Consider the following 21,165-nt stretch of genomic DNA (forward strand, 5'->3'; position numbering starts at 1 on the left):
ACTTTGTAATTTGTATATATTATTAATATATCATATAATGAAGTGAGAATATATAATGAGAAAATGATCAACTCTAATGACGTCAATATCCATTATCTCTATCAATATTCAAAATACATATATTGTTTACCAATTTAATTCAATTACATCACATTTATGAATGTACAATTGCACAAAATATATTTTATTTTCGAATTATACTTCAATATAAATTATAATATACTCATGTATAATAAATAATAATCAATAAGTTTATTTCTTAAATTATTATTTACAGTTTACAAATTGTTTCTATGGGCACTTCGTGTATACATTTAATTGAGTTCTTCCTGAACATTAAATGTTTAATAGTTAACATAATGTTGAATATTAACTGAATAAGTATTTTTTTTTTTTAATTTAAATTTTATTATAAGCATAAATACATAAAAATTGTAAAAGCATGCATAATATTATAATCTCACACTAATAACACTCTTAATAGTTTACCATAATACTGTATAAATAGTTCAGTGTGTTATGTTAAATTTTACAGAATAATAATGCCATGGTCTCTTTGAAGTCTTCGTTTTGCAGTTGTAGATACAACACCCATTATATCTGATGGTGTTGGTAGACCGCTAACAATATTGCCACTTTGTTGATAAAATAATTCTCGACTACCACATTTGTTTCCATAAACAATATTATCATCATTTCTGTAAAATTGAATTTGTTTAGTGTCAACAAAAAACATTATTTAGGTCTACCTGGTTTACCTAATGATTATATCGAGAACTGATGGTTTTTTTTGGAAAGTATCATGTATAGAAGTTGCTAAAATTGTTTGTGAACCTAACCAATTACCATGCTTGTCAATCATACCAGCATTGGTCGTGTCCATTACCATGTAGCCATAAGTTTCATCGGTACCTTGCAAATTATATGCATCTGGGACATTGGTGATAGTGTTATTTATAGAGTGTTCTAAGTCTCCAAGATTATTGAAACTTAAATTCCACTAAACAAAAAACAAATTATACCAAGCTGCAACTTTTATAAACATTAATACTTACTAATAGATGAATGAGTTCAGCATCATTTTCAGCTTCTTTTTCTAATAACACCATTATTGAAGTATTTTGAAAACCAGCAACAAATAACAACAGTTTTTGATGGCTGGCAGAATTCGTTTGCAATTGAAAACTTGTAGGAGTTCTACAAATACTTTCTGTAGGTGTAGCAAAGTTATATGATTCTGTCATGCTAAGTTTAGCCATCAAAGGTGTCATTATGTCTTCTTTAAGCGCAGGTTTTCTATCTAAATTTAAAATTATATAATTATGTGTATTTAAGTGATAAACGATAAAATTCAACATTTACCAAGAGCTTGTAAATTCAATGGAATGGAAGTTGGTCTAACTGGTTTTTTTGATTTTAATATTTTTTCTAAATCAATAAATATTAATAAATTTAAACAGAATATAATTATTACATTAAATTAAAAAAAATAATAAACCTTTTTTAGTCTGTGCTTTAAGATCAAGATCAGTGTAATGTTGAGATAGTTGTTTGTCATAGAGTGCTTTTGAAACAGCATAGTCGTCATCACGCAATAATGGGAAATATGGATCACACAATGTTCTATATTTATCATCATGTTTTAAATTGTCATCATTTGTTGTTTTAGACAACAACCTAAGACTCTGATACCTTGTTGTGTCTTTTCTGGAATAAAAAATTTTAATTTCATAAGCATGATTAAATAATGTTAGCTAAATGTTATACCTTAAAGTAACAAGTTTTGAGAAATTTGGCATTTCTTTCAGAGATGATTCTAGAGAAGAACACTTTCCAGCACTAGATTTTTCTTGTCTCTTTTCTGCTTTGATAATAGATTCCTTCACAATATCTGGCATGCTACAGATTGATCCACTATTACTATCTGGGGTATCTTCTTCTTCAACCGTGAACATATTTTTATTTTCTGAGTTTTTGTTATTTTTTGGACAGTCTTGCGATTTGTCAGCCAACTATATCAGTCAGTATAAGATTTTTAATGTATATAACAATATAGTTATATAATAAAACTATTTACCTTATTTTTTTGCCGCCATTTTGATGCTTTTTTCACGGATTGTTTCAGTGAGGTGGCTGTTTTTCTAATTTGTAATACTTGTTCTTTATCCACAAAAATATACAAGAGTTGAGTACCTAATGGTAAGTGAAAACTTCCTTTTACATTTTCAGCTGGTATCTATAGTAAATCAATCAGTTTAAGATAATTTTTAAGTAATTACTGATAGTGAAAATGCGAAAATGACTAATAATGATGTAAGTGTTAGACAGCAAACTAAAATGTATTAAAAACAATTTTAGGACAAAATGAAAATGAAATATTTTAGATATAATTGTCTCACCTTATTACAGAAAGGATTTGTCAATTGGATTAATTTAGTTAGTTCAAATCCAAATTGAGTAACAACAATTCTAGAAAACAAAATAAAATTAGATAAATTCAATTTTTAAAATAATAAATGAAATACTTGTTTTGATGTAATAACATTCCCCCTAAAACCTTGTTTTTTTCTTGCATACTTTCAAGTATTTGCATTGCTTCCAAAAGAATATTTCCACCGCTCTGAAAAACGTAAAATAATTAATATAGCCAATAAAAAACCAAAATATTATTATAAATCTTACCTTGGGAAATTTAAGTACTGCAGTGGTACTAAACATATTTGAAGAAACAAGTAGAAGTGAAAGATATGATGAAATTACAATATTTAACTGTTCACAGAGAATTTTATGATCCAAGATTTCAGTGATATTAAAGTGATATGTAACTAAAATATTATACAAAGTATCGGCTCGATTTTGCAAAACACTATCTGGAATATTTCGATCTGTCCCAACACACTGTAATGTTTATACATAATGAATACATATATTATTATATTATAAATAACTATAACTGTTTTTATTTTAAAAAGTTATTATACCTATATACTTATTGTACAAACAATATACATATATATAAAATATTTAAAGTTTAATAAATAATCATTAATTACCAATGTTGACGAACCAAAGTGCCGAATAGCAAATTTTCCAGAACGTAATGCTAATACTGAAGGAGTTGAGAAAACTGAAGAAGAAAACTTGACAATTCCCATTAGTTGGCCACTTAAAGCAAGCTTTTGTGAAGAGCTTACCCATGGGGGATGAAAGTATAAAATAGAATTTTGTGGATCATCAGCTTCAGTAGTACAGAATCGTGGGTCGTAAACAAATACAATTAAAAGTTCTCTAAAATATATAATCAAATAATAACAATTACTACCAAAAATTAACAATTCATTTAGAAAAGTACTATTTGAAAACATTTTTCATAAACTTATAGTATACACAATCTATAATAACTAACCATGTTAAGAAAATTATATAACAATCAAATCTTTAAAATTCTTCTATTATTTATAAGTACATTTTAACAATATTTGTTATATGATTTACTCTTGGGTCTTATTCATCAATTAAGGAATAACATAATAAATATATAGTATTTCATCATGATAGGAGTTTGATAGGTAATAAAAACATATAAAACATTTTTGCTGTTTATGGACAATTTGTAAATAGATTAGTTGGACTTGGTGATTGTTTTACAGGTGGTTCAATATTATGCTTACCTCGACATGGCGCCAGGTTCTACACAATTATTTCGAATAAATAATTTGGTAAAACACTATACCACGAAAGTAAACGGAGGGATGTAATCGACAAGTTCAACCCTTGTGGTTCTCCGGTCGCCGGATACCATGATCACGACGACTGTCTGCTATAGCAACAGCAACAATCAAAATTTACGGAATCGTTCAAATATATTAATCAACATTACGTAACCTGTGACGCCATAGACGTCGAAGGAGGCCAAGAGCCATTCCTACGTTTAATCTCCTAAAACAATGATTAGTGACGAACAAAGGTAGAGGGGGACAGTAAAAATTTAGTGATTAGTTGGATGTAATTTGCATATAAAATCAATAATGTAGCTGCAGTATCCTCAAATCTCAATAAAAATACAATTTTTGAACGACAATATTAGATATCAGTAATATCACAAGCACTGATTTGAGATAAAAACAAAAATAAGATTAAAGTAGATAATAATATAGTATCAACACGAAGATAATATTATTATACAGGTTAAGCATCGGCCATTGTAATATATTTTTTAAGAGCATCAAACTGAATCGCCAAAAACACTTAACACGACTTACTGCGAACTATAGACTGACGCTATCTAGCGACATTTTGGTGGAGACTAAACAATTCAAACGTACGTCTAGACATCTACCTAATAACGGCTATAATGTATATTTTTTTGTAGTAACGATCGTGTGAGACTGTATGAGAAGTATGTCGTATGAATGACATAATAATATGCTCATGTCTAACTATATAAGACTGTGGCACCATGCTCCTATAAAAAAAAGGACTTTAGGGCCCTATGCCAGAGGGAATCCAAGGGGTGATGAAGGACCGGATTGCCCTCAATCCCTATAAAATATAAATATGTATCATGTATGATATTATACTGATGTGTACGATGTAGGTACATGTATTATGTGTATTATATTATAGTTTATAGTAATATATTGAGTGTTTTGATTTTTTTTTTTTGTAGACCATCAAAAGTAGAGTCTTATAAAATTACAAAAATTAATTAATATTGAATAGGTATTATTATATCGTGTAGTGACTAGTATGTTATAGATATTTTCGTTGATATGTCCGGTCATCAATCATCGTCAATGATGAACAATTTTCGAAGTACGTGGTATTAATCAATATTTATTTTCTACAGTAAAATCATAAAAATAAAATATAATTGACAATGTGTATAAACGTACATAGATTGGTACCGTGTCGATTGTCGTCGACAATAACTATTTCCCGAGTAAAATATTACATAGTTTCGCTAAAAATAGACGAAAACCTAAACCCGATATAATTTTTATTAAAACATTCTAAATCATTATATAATATTATTTAGGGCATCTGGTAGGCTTTTATTGATATCTTAATTTTTAAGTGAGTTACGAACGTTTTAAAGTTTTAATATTGTACATAACTGTAAATAATAATAATAATAATAATAATAATCTTGTCATAAAACATCCTGACTAATTCGTATTGAAATTAAAGCAATTATCTTACAATATAAGTTATTACCATATGGTTTCGGAAATGTCTATTCGGTACGTAGGTACCTATATATAATTTGTTTTTACATACCTAATGATTTTTAAGAATTAGTTGTTGATATTAGTGTATTGTCAATTTTTAAATGTCACTTAAAATTTGTTGGTAAAATATATAGATTATAGATAATATAAAAAAAAAATATATATAATTATATATCTATAAACTATAAAGTAGCTGTATTATATATCACAAAAAGCAAATACTATTTATTAACCTAGTACTTATTTTATGTGAGTGAAATCAGAAATAAAGTATCCATGTTGGTATAATGTATTTAATAGTAACAAAAAACACTGTTAAATATTATTAGATGTAATGGACTTACTTTCTGTCACTTCGCCATGAATTTGAAATTATATTTTTAGTAAATTATTGTAATTTAAAAGTATTTTATTTAACTAAAACAAGTTAAATTTATAAATTATTCAAAAGTTTAAGGTGTGGAGGTGTTGAGGACTCATAGATATGGTATATACAATTTCCATAAAAAAGTTTTTTTCAATTTTTTTTTGGTTAATCACGATCAACCGTTTAACTGTTTTATATAATATTATGTAATATATATTTTTTTTTATAACTTCTAGTGTAAACTATGAGTTATGGTAACCTGACGATTATTATAAAAAATAAAAAATATTATAATTTAATGTATATAAATATTATATTATACTATATTTTTATTTAAATACTATTCAAATGTATCATTCCTTTACATTTTTGGGTAAAAAGAGTTGAATAAGTTATTTTGAGTAAAAATAGTTTTGACAGATAGGCATTTAAAAAAAAGCAATTTTTCGATGTCTCCAATAGTGTAAAATAGTAAAAACTGTCCAATAGGTTCAATATTTTAATTCGAAAAAAATGTTTTACTATTTTTCTAGGAAATTATAATAAAGGAGACGGAACTAAAATTGTATGTGTGAAGTAGTTAAAATAATAAAATAATTTATGAAATAAAATTAATTTAGGGATATTTTCATTTTTTCGACGCCAAGCGCCGTAATGTCACCGTAGTTAAACTATAATAAATTATTATATTATTATATATTAAAACTATTATATAGAAACAGGTTCGATTATAGGAAACGGGGCATTTTCGCACGTATAGTTATACGTAATATAAGCAGAGGACGATATAAATATGAACAATATTAAACAGTTAAAAAAAAACTGGAAATTTAATTTCATTAAATGGTATTTCAATAAAATTATATAACATAAAAATAGTATTTTCAAGGTTAGAATATTTTTCAAAAATTTATTAAGTCCCAAAAAAATATAAAACAGTAAAATAATAATGCGGAACAGTATTTTTCAGGAAAATGTTGCTCAGGACTGTATAAATCGAGATAATAGTTTGACGAATACCTATATATTATATTATAATTGAGATAATAAAGCATAGGACTGAATGAAAATGAAACAGGACAGTTATTTACAGGAAAATATTCACGAATTATAGGATTAAAAAGAAATAATATTTTATAAGAAAAATAAAAAACAAGAACTATATTATGTTGAAATAATAAAAAGAGGACAATTAAAATATAGGATCGTAAAAATCGGGACGAGTTTTATACGAGTCGTCGTACTTGTATGCTGTTTAATAATATTAAGGTGGAAATTGAAACATAGGACCGAATAAATACTATAAATCGGGACAGTATCTATTGTGGATGGTGGATGCTTACCTGTGTTTTATTGCATCTATCTTAGCTTTCTAAGTTTTAAGATCACAATGAATTGACCTATTATCTAAATTAAAGACAAGAACATTTACTGAATTTCGGTACAACTCGTTTGCGTCCAATCCAAATTTTTTACCTAGATATCGATGATTCGTTTGCGCACAACATAAACACTAGCTGAGTAATATATATTTTATATTTTAAATTTGAACTTACATAAAGTAATTGAATTATCGGTTACAAATTATCAGTACAAATTTGAAATTACCAGTATTAAAAATAATCGACGTGTATTAGGTAAACATAATACTTTTAAACTGTCGTTCGCCAGAAAGCTGTACTATTACTATAATTGACTAGTGACTATGGGTATTGAAATTTGTGATGTTTTTGAAAAGCATCGAGGTAAAAAGTATTTAAATAGAAAGTTAAAAATTTAGTTAATTTCGAACTTTAAAATCTGGTGATACACATTTTAGGTGTATAAATAAAAATATTTCGTGAGTGCTGTAGTTAAGTTAGTTAATGAATCATATAAAATTTTAATACGAGTACGGTCGCGCAGTGCCGAAATAACAAAGAACATGATTTTGACAATTAAATGGCATACGATTGCGCGTGAAATTGGATGCGACGGGGTCAAATTGTTTATTACAAATTTCAATTATTTTTAACACTTAAATACGGATAAAAAATACATTTACTTAAATGTAAATAATTCAAAAAGCAAACAAATTACATTTAATTAAATCTTTAATTGAATTTACTAGGTGGTTATGCTTATTAGCATTTTCTAAAATGGAATTATCAGTTGATACTGTAGGCTGTAGACATACACGGTTTTTACTGAACCTCCATTTAACAATTCTAACATATTCATCTGCCCAATTTCTGCAGATATATCGTAGTATGTACACATTTGCTACAATAACAAATCACTACGCTTTTCCGAACTTATATATAGTGAATTTTATTTTCCATTTTAAAAAATAAATATAAAATGTTAGGTAACATTGCGAAAAAAAATATGTAGACTGATACAGTTGAAATACGAACTCAGCCGAAAGTAAATAAGTATAGACTATAGACACATCATGCACAATTATAGTTAGGTTTATTCGTATATGTATGGGAATTTACAGTAAAGAGAATAATTCTGATCCAATATAAAATAATTTAAAATATAATAACGAATTACTTCTTAGTGATGGGAAATTTATCTGGTACCCTGGTATCAGCAAAAATAAGTAATAAATAATATATAGTAATGAACTTAGAATTTACGTTGCATCTATATTATATTGGACAACGTTGCTTAGAAGTTAGAGATAAAAATAATAAAACGCACAGAATCGTACGTCTAAAAAGGTATCGGAGATAAGCACCGCTCGCAATCGTATGGCGCCCATCGTCTTTATTTCAGGGGAAATCAATAAAAATTATTCATCATTCTTTTCACCATATCTACAGTTATGATTGGAGATCCGTTGATGATGATGAATCCATGCTCCCAAAATTAATTATTTTCCTTTTATCGCATCTATTTCAATAGCGTATTTAATGACGAAGTATTCTCGAAATCTATACGGCAGGACAACTTCCTTTTTTATTTTGTAACTTAATATATGAAAGAATTGAAGAATAGTATTCCATTAACCCTACTATAAAATATATAATTTCAAATTTGGTATTCTTGTCATACATCTATCATACACTTGTGATTTGTCTACCACGCATCTATGGCCATTACTCATTAGTCATTAATTTTTAATTATTACTACAATTGTGTATTATATATTATACGAATATGAATTTGCGTACCGTAAGGTAAGATATATATGAATATATGTACCTATACCTGTAAAGGCAATATGCTGCACATTTATAATATATCGACGATCGACTTAAGTTTGACTAATTATTAATCGACGTAGGTATCATCCACGTTAAATAAATTTAATTTTATTACACCACGACAATTATACAAATAGGTGTATATAAGTATCAAAAACGTAAATTTATGTTTTGAGACGCATATTTTATTATTATATTATATTATACAAACATTAGCTACGCATATATTCGTGTATGCCGTATGCGGATGTTATCATATAGTTAAAAACGTAGATTTTACGTACTTTGCTTACTGGAATAAAATAAAATATATTATAATTCTACATTTATATTCATATTATTTTTTATTAATATTCATTTGTTGATAATGTATAAAAAATGTAGTAAATGGTAAAACGTCATGTATGACGTATACAAGCATGTTAGAACTTAAAAGTAGGTAGACGATAAGTGTAAGGTTTTAATCGTATGACGTTTTAAAACGAGTAGCGTAGACCTCATATGACAAAATTTTATTATTATTACCCATAATTTTATTTATATTGCTTTAAAATGTGTTTTTTTTATGGAAACTACGTAATTAATAAAGCCTGTTATATATTATATTATAATATAAATAGTTAAATATGACGATATAATCAAAGTTGAACCAAGTATAAAATAGAATCTTTTATGAGAGTATACTTAGTTTGTCAAAATGCATTGCCCAGAGCAGTATCTAAAAAATAATGATATGCAACGGAAGGATGTTGAAAATATTTTAAATGTGTATTTTAAAAAAATGGTTTGGAAATCTAATGAAATAGTTTTAGACATAGGATGTGGACCAGGCGATATAACCTCAGATATTCTTTATCCTTTATTAAAGGATAAAATAAATCAGTTGGTTAGCTTAACATACTTTTAATATTTTTGATAATAATAATTTTTAATTATATTAATTATTAGTATTGTTTTTTTTTAGGTTGGTGTTGATAAATCAATAGAAATGGTAGAACATGCTAAAAAGACATATGGATGCTCTAAGATGGATTTCAAAGTTCTGGATATTGGAAATGCCAATGATTGCTCTTTTTATTCAAACAAATTTAACAAAATATTTTCATTTTACTGCTTTCACTGGGTTCAAAATAAAGTTGATTCCTTGCGTAGTATGAATTTAATGTTAAAAAGTGGTGGAGAACTCTTGTTGAACTACTTGTTAATTACTCCGTTAGTTGAATTGTATAAATTTATGGATACAGAATGGCAAAAATATATTAAAGTAAGTACCTTTTATTTATAATGGATCGGTAGTTACCATTTTTAGTACCTACTGCGTAGGGCTTGAATTTGAAAAAAATCCGTTTTATGTATTTACAATTAAAAAGTTATATAAATTGTCCGTTTATTGTTATTTAGAAGTAAAAAGTTATGTTATGTGATTTTAAAAACAATAACTAATGCGGATAAGTAATAATGGCGTGGTTACGGAGTATAATTTAATAGATTCTTAGATTGTTTGCTAAGACAAATATTAAACTTATAAAAAAAATATTTCTACCAAACCAATACAATTTGTAATAAACGGATTTTAAATTACTTCGATTTGTGTTGTATGTTTTATTTAATGATATATTACATATTTTGTAAATCGTTATGTCTTATATGTTTTGTTTTATGGTATTTAACTTTTTTTAATTATCACTTTCCGTTATAATTATGTTTATAAATTTTAAACGTTTTTTCGTCAAATATAGCGTTATAATAACTTTCGTAAATACATAATGTCATGTGTATAATGATTTAAATGATACTTATACAAATTAAATTTTATTAAATTATACTTGGTATAATAAAATTTCAAAATATTAACAGGATATAAAACAAATGTCGTATGTTTCGTATTCAAAGGATGACATGAGAGAAATTATTACCAAGGCTGGATTTCGAATTATTAATTTAGAATCAAGTGTCAAACAATATACATTTCCAGACTTATCAACAATTTTAAGTAAATATGATTATTATATTTGTTTAATTTAATGCTTCAACGATAATGTTTTTTTTTTTAACTATTTACAATTAGTCATTCTTCATACCTTATTATTATTGAGGTCACAATAAATCAAATTTAAAATCTATATAATTGCATGCATTAAAAATCACTTGAATATATTATATGTAGCTATTCTCCTCAAAATTTTCAAGTATTAAAAAATCTTTAGTTATACAATAGATACTCGTTATGTCAAATCTCAAAAGGGATAGGAAAAAGTTTGAGATATCGAGTTTTTTTATTAAAAAATAAAAAATATATTTAATAATAATAATACAAGTGCTTCAAATACATTAAACTTAAAATATTGAAATAATTGAATGATTGAATAAATAATTTTTTTAATAAAAATTTGTAATTTAAGTTTGTTTAATATTGATTTTGTCTGTCACGACGTCTTTCAAATTAGATAGGTAATGCAGCTATCGCTTTAAAACGATTATCTTCCATACCTTTACCACTTAGCAGACTTAACTAAATTTCTTAACTAAATGTTTTTTAAGAATGTTTAGCTTGTTAAATTGTAACTTCAAAATTGACTTCCTCCTCATTTTGTGGTTCAAGGTTCAACTTTTCACTCTCGATAGGATTAACAATGGTACAATTTTATTTGTGTACTTATTGAAATAATGAAAAACGATTAATTTTATATCAAACTATTTAGAGCAAAACGTTATTAAATGTAAAGGTCCCCATACACTGCAGCGGTGGCGGTAAAATTATGTCTGGACTCATTTTAACGCTACCGCCACCACTATATAGCTATAGCTACCGCTGCAGTGTGTGGACACCTTAATGCTAATTTCAAGGGGAATTCATTATAGTTCGACTCGAGATAGCGACGTTCAACATAAAAAGAATCTACTGTAAATAAAAAATTATAAATTAAGAACAAAATTTAATTGTTTTAAATTTTAATTGTTTATGAATAAATAAATTTTTTGTTCATGCATATCACAATATAATATTTTATTATACTAGGATAATGAATAATATATAGAATGTTAAAAATAATAATATACCTTTATCTATTCAGAAAACGTTTATAATTTTTGTAATAACAATAAATTTGATTTATGTATTTAGAAAATTATTACTGACTACCTACATATATAACTTTTCATTTCATAATATTTTTAATTTGTTCATACTTAGATCTACTTGTACCTTTTATTTTTATAAATTAAAACTAATTCACCTGTTCGGTCAAATGTTGTAAAAAGAATCTGCACACACAATATTTCACATTATTTTTATTGTTTCTTAATTATTAATTTTGTTTATTATTTGTACTTAATAGATACACTTAAAGCAGTAGATGAATTATATAATTACTTGCCAGAACATTTACATGACAGATACGCCGCACATGTTAAAGAAAAATTATTTGAGGCACAAATGGTTAAAGTATGTCCAATTACGGGAAATGCAATCTTTATGTGTGTTCCTATTACTGTACATGCTATCAAAGATTAAAATTTAAAAGACGAATATTAAGTATAATAGATGCCTTATAATATGTTATTTTTTTATTTAATAAAAATTAAAGAATTAAAAAAATAAAGTAAAATTGCATAAATATTTACATTAAGAGTACTTCTTGGATACATGTTTTTACAAAAGTAGTGGAAGTGGGTGACTATACTCCTATCACTATGCATAAAAATATGTTCTTCTATTGATTGGACAATCTACTTACTGAACGAAAAGAAAATCAGTCGTTACCAAGAAATATTCTTAATGTACATTGATTATACTATATTATATGACTAAATATGAGAATTATAAAAATGTAATATCATCACTTTGAAAATTTTATTAAATTGATTGTTAAATTTAAGCTATAGAATAAAGTCTATATTATTTTTTAGTATTAAGTTTAGAAATGTTAATTTTTAAGTAATTATACGTGTTGTATGAATACTATATTATTTACAAAACATAATGTATTACTAGTATAGTTTTAGATTTTTAGTCAATATAGTATAATAAAATATTCATATGTTTGATAAAATATTAAATTCAAAGACAAAAAAAAATGTTTTTTTAATATAATATTATAATATTTAATGATATTTCGGATTGTAAGTGGTCATTCACTCATTCACCTTTATTTGTCGTCTATTTTACAATAAATGTATGACATAGCCAATATACTCTTAGCATTTAGTTTGGTTAATTTTAATATTAGAGTGAATTAATCTAATATTAACCCTAGAAATAATAGTATTGTCAGTGATATTTATGACGCATTGTTATTTTAATTTTGAAGAAATATATAAACGTGCACAAGCGCGCGCAGGTCTTCTTGGCAGGGAGACAATACCTTATCTAAGGAGGTCCAGACTCCAACCCCCCCCCCCGGTTTGTAGGTATAATATAAGATAGCGGTAAAACAGAAAATCTTGCAGGGGAGGCAGCCGCCTCCCCTGTCTCTCCCTTGTGCATGCTTATGTAAACGTGTATAAAATATTAATAAAAATCAAAAATTAATTGCTAAAAGTCAATTTCACTAATTTAAATATAAATTTTGAATGTACACTTGCTATCATAACTTGTCGCATTAATGCTTCAATTTCAAACTTTGGCGGTGGTTTCGATGGCAAAGTGAATATTAGTGAATATATTATATTAGTATTATATTAGACATATTAGTGAATATTGGTGCATAATGGAAGTCAAAAGTAAACATTTTCCAACATTTTTTAAAAAAATTCGTGAAAAATAAAAAAAAGTGACGGAAAAACGGGAATTCTTACGTAAAACCAGTTTTTGACCAAATCGATTTTTTATATGGTTGAAACTCAAAAACTAATCACTATTACTTATTTATATACTTGAAAATTGTCACCAATTGTTTATAAAATATTTTGATATGTTTTAAGCTTATAGGCAATTTATAGACAACTGAAATTTTCTATTTTTCTGAGAATTTTTTTTGAATTGTCGATAAAAAAAACTTGAAAATTTAATACAAGGTTCTTTAAGAGTTGTTCTTATTTTAGTTAAAAAGAAAAATCAAAAATCGTTAGTCAGTTAGTTTTTATAAGTGTTTATATTCAAATTTTATGAAATATGTCAAAATTATAAAAATTTGAAAGTAATTTTGTAGTTGAAAAATAATAAAAAATGTTGTGTTTATATCTAAAGTTACAAAATTCAACACTAAGTTTTTAATATAATATTTAATCAGATTGGACAACAACGGTTATCTTTTATTAGATCACCATTAATATCATATATGTCTTGAATCCAGCACTGCTAATGAGGGTAATGGTAGATTTCCGGTCATATAAGAAATACTATTTCATTAAATTAAAAATACTATATTTTAAACATTATCATTTTAGCTTAAAATATGCATAACACAATAAATTGTGTCAATTTTACCTACCAACCGGCAGTTCGCCATTATCCTCTATATGGATTATGCCTAAAGTTTATTCTCGGCGAAACCACATTAAAAAAAACGCGCCACATGCATACCTCATGCAACATTTAAGTTGATATATAATATCGATTTTCATAATGTGTTAAGGTGATGAGAAAACTTGCATTGAAAATTGAATACAAAGATCCTCATAAGTTAATTTTATAGTGATTCAAAAATTATAAGAATACATAAGGCACATTATTTTTTTATTGGTGTTTGAAGTTCAAATATCAACAACAATTCGTCAAAATCGTGAATATTTATAAATTATTTTGTAGTTTAAATGTATAAAAAATTGTGTACGTATCTAACTCAATCTAAGAGTTGAAAATTTAATGTAAGTTTTTCTATAAGTTTGGCTTACAATAATTATAAAAGAACTTAATAAAGTTTGGGGTATTCAGATAACATAAACCACTTTTTTCACCATCCACTGGAAAAATATCCTAGGCTAACAAATAATTTCCCTTTAGAATCGTTTTTCGTTTACACTGATACTTATCAATAGATTCAAATTTAATACATCCGTTGTAGACTATAGTGACCTACTGTACAGCAGTGCGTTACTAAGTTTGCAGACCACTCTTTTTTTCCACATTTTTTTTTTAGTAAGTAACTGTTACATGAGTATAACAATGGAAAAATAGAAGGGGCTAAATTAAATATGGAAGAGCACTAATTTTATACTTTGTCCGGAGTAAAAAATATGCTAGAATGCTAGATGCCCTGTACATATCCTGTAATCTATATATAGATATCCTCAACATGTTCATATAATATACTATTATATTTTATATAAATATAGTATTATATCGTGGTTGAGATATGCAAATAATAAAAAAAAAAATACGTAATGACAACATATAATAAAAATGTAAGGTTTGATAAAATATTTTATTATTTTTGAATTTTAGTATTTTATTACTAGAACGAATTATAAATTATGTAACACGACAATTTATCGTCGATGACAATTTTATCATATAGCTAGACTTCGCTTAGTACCTATTACTGAATTAGTAACCAATTAGTACGCCCAAAAATAAACTTTTAACAAATACTATTGTAACAATACCATAAAAATAAAAAATAAAGTATTTTTACAATTTAATAGCAATAATAAATATAATTTAAATACATTTTTATAGTGAATTTTTGAGATTTTTTAAGGCATTAAAATCCCAGCTCTATTAATTATATATGATTATAAACTAATCCAACTCCGTGGTCATGGCGATGGTGGCAGCGCACTCGACGCAGATTGCAGAACTAAGTAAAAAAAAGAGCTTGTTGCGATGACGGCAGTATATATTACACGAAAGAACCAACTCGTATGTGTACACTGTACAGTGGCGTAACCAAAGGCGGCTATATTTCTTGTTAGTAGTTGTATAATTAAAAAAAGTATTTTTAAAAGTGTTTATTAATATTTTTATAGTTTTTAATTTTCAATAACTCAGATTAAAAGTGTATAAAAAAAGTGTCCCCATATAAAAATTCTTAGCTACGCCTCTGTATGTGTATTGCCTGTGTAATTTATCAAAAAATGGTCCGACCTCTCTGTAGTCTAAACTAATAATAAATGAACTGATTGACTTTAAATTTACATGGGTTGACCAATTGGCTATTTAGATGATGTTTTTATAAGTTTCAGGTTAATCGGATTCAGAGTAATATGCAAAAGTACTACAAAAAAAATAGCTAGCATAGTTTAGTATTAATCGAAACATTCCAAACGCTATTTTTCTCAACAATTCAACCGTTCATATTTCCCATTTCAAGCAACTAGACTTGGAACGGACTGGCCTGGCGGTGGCCCGATACAATAACAGATTAAATGTCCAGATAATATTTTAGGAATTAAAAATATTGTATATAAAATAACATTAAATTATTTCGTTCAAACAATTTATACGATGCACCGCTGTACAAAACATAATGCAGATATATACTCCGAACAGCTTGTATAGGGTTTTATTTACGAACTATAATATTATTTTTTATATTTTATACTCGTATTAACTAATAAAAACGCCACTGTTGCCATCAACCGCAGAGCGTTACTGATACTCGCACAGCCAAAGTCGTAAGAGCTAAGCTTAATAAATGTATTAAGTATATTAGTATATTATTAGTACAACTATATGGTTTATAAGTATATTAAAATGTGTATATCTATAAAATAAATACATTGTATATGTTTTATAAGTGTACCTATAATGTATAATGTATATTCATATAATTATATCTACATTAAATGTTGATTATATTTTTTAAATAATAAAGTTTTTTTTGTCAGTATCATATTTTTAACATACTTATGATCAAATTATTTGTCCCCTGTTAATTTTTGGCCCGGCAAAAAAAATTTCCGACCTTAAATATTGACCCAATATTTACATTACAACAATACATTTTTGGTATATTATAAAATTGTTCTATTCAATCGGCGTGAATAGTCATGATTCATGAGTCATTCACGTGCCATTATAAACTATAGTTGAAGCCTATTATATAATATGTATAATGTATATTGTATATTGATCGAAGCCGGTTTATATTACGAGTTGTCTTTTGTATTATTCGTGATGTTTGGCAAAATCTCAATTGTTTTATTTATATTATAAAATATATTATATGATTTACGAGAATTGAAAACTCGTTACATGGGTTAGTAAACATTAAAGAATAGTACCTGTTATAACCAATTGAAGTATTTAAATAGTAAATATAAATTATATTTCCAAAAAAAATTCAGTAAATTTCTTATGTACTAGTCCAAGATGGCCATATATCATTGTCAGTTTACTTGTACCAAAATATTGTACATCGGCTTCGTTTGCGCATTTTCCGTTTTATCTTCACAAAATTATCGCACAACAAATGTACTGATGCATTCAGATATATTCTGATCAATAGAAGGGTAAAAAAAATAAATTCTTGTTAAACATAAGTGTTCATTTCAATATGGTACATTACAATTATAGTAAGTTACAGTCGTACACTTGTATATCTCGACAGAGTTTACATTTTACTATCCACTAATCTATTAGTTAAATATATATTGTCTAATATCCTTGGTAACAGTTTTCGAAAAATTCGGGATCACAACAAAAAGCGATGGAAAAACTGGAATTTTTGCGCAATACCAGTTTTCAACAAAATCGATTTTTTCATAAAGTTGTAACTCAAAAATGAATCATTACAAATACTTTAAATGTTCCCCATATTATGTTTTGTATTAGTGTTATCTATATACAGTTAAATTTTATAAATATTATGGCTCTTTTTGAGCTTCGGTGTCGATAAAAAAATTTCGGGTGCCCAAAATAACTTAAAGATTTAATACAAGGTTTCTTATAAGTTGTTTTTATTGTAGTTAAAAAAAAAAATAAAAATCGTTGATCACAATTTTTTAGAAAGCGTTCAAAGTTAAAATTTTTAAAAAAATATCTTTGTCATTAAAAAAATAACCACAGAAACAACACATCATGTGGATGTTGCGTCCTCTTAATCTTGTCATGTTATTGTTAACTGATTAACTAGATTAGGACGATTAGGTATTATATGTCAAAATTAACTATTAAGAATAGTGATGTGCAAACGACAACCGGCAAAGATGTTTTATACTTATGTACATATCCCATAAGCATGACCAAACCTTTATTGCAGGGGAAGTCAACCAACATTACATCGTTTCTTAACCTTTTTAGTGTCGTGACCCCCAAAATAAGTATAAATACTATAAAGTAGTATAAAACAATTTTTACACAAAATTTTAAATTTTATATTCTTGTCGTATGCAGTCTACGTCTACCACACACTTGTCTATCACGCATCTATGGCCATTAGTCATTACTTATTATTATTGAATTATTACTTAAATAAATTATGAATTAAATATTATACGAATATAAATATATATACCTACTGTAAATGTAAAATATATTAATTATACTGATTATATGTTTATATTCTTAAACATGTTGAGCATTCCGGAGAATTCGTTATTGATACGTACTAGATTTACTGTGATTAAATATACTATAATTCTATATTTCTACATTGATATTCAAATTCTTTTATATCAATAAATATATTTTAATTAAGTATAAAAACATGTGTATTACGTCATATTATATTATGTATACAAGTAACACGTGTAATAGAGGTAGAAGACCAGTGTGCGTTTAACATTTATAAGTATTTAACTGTAGGCATTGATTATAAATACTAGTTAAATAGTACTTTAAATCAATTCTGTAGGTCATAAAGAAACGAGCGGTATGGCGCATATACCAATCCATAATTTTATTGATGTACAAATACAATGTGCTTTTATGGAAATTACATGATAAGGAAAGCTTATTATGTATTAGGTATATAATTTTATATACATATTATGAATAGTTAAATATGATTATACTAATCATAGTTGAACTAAATTAAGTACCTATATAATAGAATATTTTATGAGAGTGCTTTTAGTTTGTTAAAATGCAGTGGCCAGAGCATTACGTAAAAAATAATGGTATGCAACGGAAAAATTCCGAAGATAACTTTAATATATACATTAAAAAAATGGTTTGGAAATCAAATGAAATAGTTTTGGACATAGGATGTGGACCAGGCGACGTAATCTCGGATATTCTTTATCCTTTATTAAAGAATAATATCAAACAGTTGGTTAGCTTAAGATACTTTTAATATTTTTGATAATTATAATTTTTAATTATATTAATATTGTTTTTTATTAGGTTGGTGTTGATAAATCAATAGAAATGATAGAATATGCTAAAAAAACATATGGATGCTCTAATATAGATTTCAAAGTCCTGAATATTGAAAATGCCAATGATTGCTCTTTGTATTCAAATAGATTTGACAAAATATTTTCATTTTTATGCCTTCACTGGGTTCATAATAAAGTTAATTCCTTGTGTAATATGTATTTAATGTTGAAAAGTGGCGGAGAACTTTTGTTAAACTTCTTGTTAACTAATCCATTAGTTGAGTTGTATACACATTTGGATGCAGAATGGCAAAAATATATTAAAGTGAGTATTGATGTTATATTTTTTTTTTGGCTTTTAATTAGTATAATAATTTATCATTTTATATATTATTATTATGGTAATATAATATACAGTGAAGTATATACCTAATTAAAAAAACTAAAGTCTCTTGTGCTTTGCTCCATAAAAATAAAATAACTTATTATAAAAAGTTAAGACAAATTGTTATTGGTTTGTTTTTACTTTTTAAATGTATAATCAAGACCGAACGGAATTTGTGAGTAACAGAATATAAATTCGTAGGCCAGCCTTCATTTTGATAGAATAAGTAATAAACCTAATTGTTCTAACCCATTCTAATGTGTTTTGTTCTATCTAGTAAAAATAGTATAATTTAGTGAATCGGTTCTTACTATAGCTAGCGCTGCGTGTAATGATTAAAATGATACCTAATTAGACAATTACCCATATAAATTCAATTTTATATTATTTTATTAAATTTAATTTAGTATAATAAAATTTTAAAATATTAATAGGATCTAAAAAAAATGCCGTATGGTTTATATTCACGAGATGAAACGAGAGAAGATATAATCAAGGCTGGATTCCGAATTATTAATTTTGAATCAAGTGTCAAAAAATATACATTTCCGAATTTATCATCATTTATAGGTAAATATGATCATTAGAGTTAATTTAAAGCTTCAACAATAATGTATTTTTTACTAGATACCTATTTAAAATAAGTTATTTTTCATACCTTGTTATTGAAGTTTCAAATGAAATCTTAAATTTAATTGTAAGCATTGAAAAATAACTTGAATATAATATATGTTACTATTTTCCTCAAAATGCTCAAATATTAAAGCATGTTATAACCTATAAATGAAAACTTATAAATATGAATAAAAAATTATGTCAATTTATTTTTTATTTTACTAAACAACCTAATCCTATTTTAACATTTTTTAACCTAACCTAATGTTTGCTTATTCTTTATTTTTTCTCATTTAATTATAATATGGTATTCTTTTGCCAGTAAAATCTTTATTTAAGCTGAAATTTCTTCAATTCATTGACATTTAATAAAAAAGTTTTCTTAGAAAATTTGTGATATCTTTTATTCTGTTCTCTACATGATCATTATTTAATTTATAATAAGCAAAGGATATAAAAATGTTTTATTTTAGTAGTCTCCAACCTAATTATATTTAAAAAATATACCATTTTGATTTTATTAATTTTTATTCAGAAATACATGTAGAACCAATTTAAGTGACAAAATTTACTACCTAACTAAACTCATCTTTCTTAAATTGTATGACTTTTCTTTCCCTCTCTAAACATTATTGACATATGATGGTAAAACATATTTAGGCTCGGTCATCTATAAAAAAATCGAGATTCTTCGTCTGTTTCATTATTTATTAAAAGTTTAAAATTGTAACAGTATAAGAAGGGGACTTTTTTATCATAATATAAAGCTTTTAAATAATCAAGGTATAAAAGTTTTTAAACATTTTGATTCCAACATACAAAGTATTTTTTTTTTTATTATTATTATTGTTTATCGATTGTTAATTTTGTTTATTATTTGTGTTTAATAGATACCCTTAAACCAGTAGATGAAATGTACGATTTTTTGCCAGAACACTTACATGACAGATATGCAGCACATGTTAAAGAAAAATTATGTCAGACACAAATAGTTGAAATATGTCCAATTACAGAAAAAACAATTTTTAAATATATTCCTATTACTGTGCATGCAATCAAAGATTAAAATTTAAAATATGAATATTAAATTTTATACCTTTTATGTTACTTTCTTACTGGGTTTTATTAAAGAATTAAAAAATAAAGTAAAATTGCAATAAATATTCATAA

The 21,165-nt window shown here is 25.9% G+C and overlaps 3 protein-coding genes across 3 annotated transcripts; 2 read left to right on the top strand and 1 right to left on the bottom strand.

The window, feature by feature from the left end:
• Window positions 1-230: 230 nt before the first annotated feature.
• Window positions 231-4,099, bottom strand: LOC114129168 (BLOC-3 complex member HPS4). Its single transcript, XM_027993819.2, has 13 exons — window positions 3,886-4,099; window positions 3,672-3,817; window positions 3,054-3,288; window positions 2,683-2,898; window positions 2,526-2,620; window positions 2,400-2,469; window positions 2,078-2,236; window positions 1,768-2,012; window positions 1,499-1,707; window positions 1,363-1,428; window positions 1,056-1,300; window positions 759-1,000; window positions 231-698 (listed from the first exon to the last, which is right to left on the bottom strand). The coding sequence occupies exons 2-13, from the start codon at window positions 3,677-3,679 to the stop codon at window positions 530-532; spliced, it is 1,959 nt and encodes a 652-aa protein (XP_027849620.2). The 5' UTR covers window positions 3,680-3,817; window positions 3,886-4,099; the 3' UTR covers window positions 231-529.
• Window positions 4,100-9,457: 5,358 nt separating this feature from the next.
• Window positions 9,458-12,875, top strand: LOC126549821 (juvenile hormone acid O-methyltransferase-like). Its single transcript, XM_050200206.1, has 4 exons — window positions 9,458-9,678; window positions 9,757-10,056; window positions 10,650-10,785; window positions 12,131-12,875. The coding sequence occupies exons 1-4, from the start codon at window positions 9,490-9,492 to the stop codon at window positions 12,304-12,306; spliced, it is 801 nt and encodes a 266-aa protein (XP_050056163.1). The 5' UTR covers window positions 9,458-9,489; the 3' UTR covers window positions 12,307-12,875.
• Window positions 12,876-18,745: 5,870 nt separating this feature from the next.
• LOC114129169 (juvenile hormone acid O-methyltransferase-like) lies at window positions 18,746-21,083 on the top strand. The gene is made up of 4 exons (XM_027993820.2): window positions 18,746-18,949; window positions 19,021-19,320; window positions 19,815-19,950; window positions 20,886-21,083. Exons 1-4 carry the CDS (start codon window positions 18,761-18,763, stop codon window positions 21,059-21,061), a joined length of 801 nt encoding a protein of 266 aa, XP_027849621.2. The 5' UTR covers window positions 18,746-18,760; the 3' UTR covers window positions 21,062-21,083.
• Window positions 21,084-21,165: the final 82 nt, after the last annotated feature.

Source organism: Aphis gossypii, chromosome 1 (genome assembly GCF_020184175.1).
Source record: "Aphis gossypii isolate Hap1 chromosome 1, ASM2018417v2, whole genome shotgun sequence".
Taxonomy (NCBI): domain Eukaryota; kingdom Metazoa; phylum Arthropoda; class Insecta; order Hemiptera; family Aphididae; genus Aphis; species Aphis gossypii.

Bases quoted from the DNA above. Each gene is read 5' to 3' on its own strand.
- LOC114129169 (XM_027993820.2), top strand. From the start codon at position 18,761: ATGCAGTGGCCAGAGCATTACGTAAAAAATAATGGTATGCAACGGAAA. The intron at 19,321-19,814 runs GTGAGTATTGAT...AAATATTAATAG, and splicing joins AATGGCAAAAATATATTAAA to GATCTAAAAAAAATGCCGTA. The intron at 19,951-20,885 runs GTAAATATGATC...TGTGTTTAATAG, and splicing joins GAATTTATCATCATTTATAG to ATACCCTTAAACCAGTAGAT.
- LOC114129168 (XM_027993819.2), bottom strand. The intron at 1,301-1,362 runs GTAAATGTTGAA...TTTTAAATTTAG, and splicing joins ATTGAATTTACAAGCTCTTG to ATAGAAAACCTGCGCTTAAA. The intron at 1,001-1,055 runs GTAAGTATTAAT...TTTTTTGTTTAG, and splicing joins CTGAACTCATTCATCTATTA to TGGAATTTAAGTTTCAATAA.
- LOC126549821 (XM_050200206.1), top strand. From the start codon at position 9,490: ATGCATTGCCCAGAGCAGTATCTAAAAAATAATGATATGCAACGGAAG. The intron at 9,679-9,756 runs GTTAGCTTAACA...GTTTTTTTTTAG, and splicing joins AGGATAAAATAAATCAGTTG to GTTGGTGTTGATAAATCAAT. The intron at 10,786-12,130 runs GTAAATATGATT...TGTACTTAATAG, and splicing joins AGACTTATCAACAATTTTAA to ATACACTTAAAGCAGTAGAT.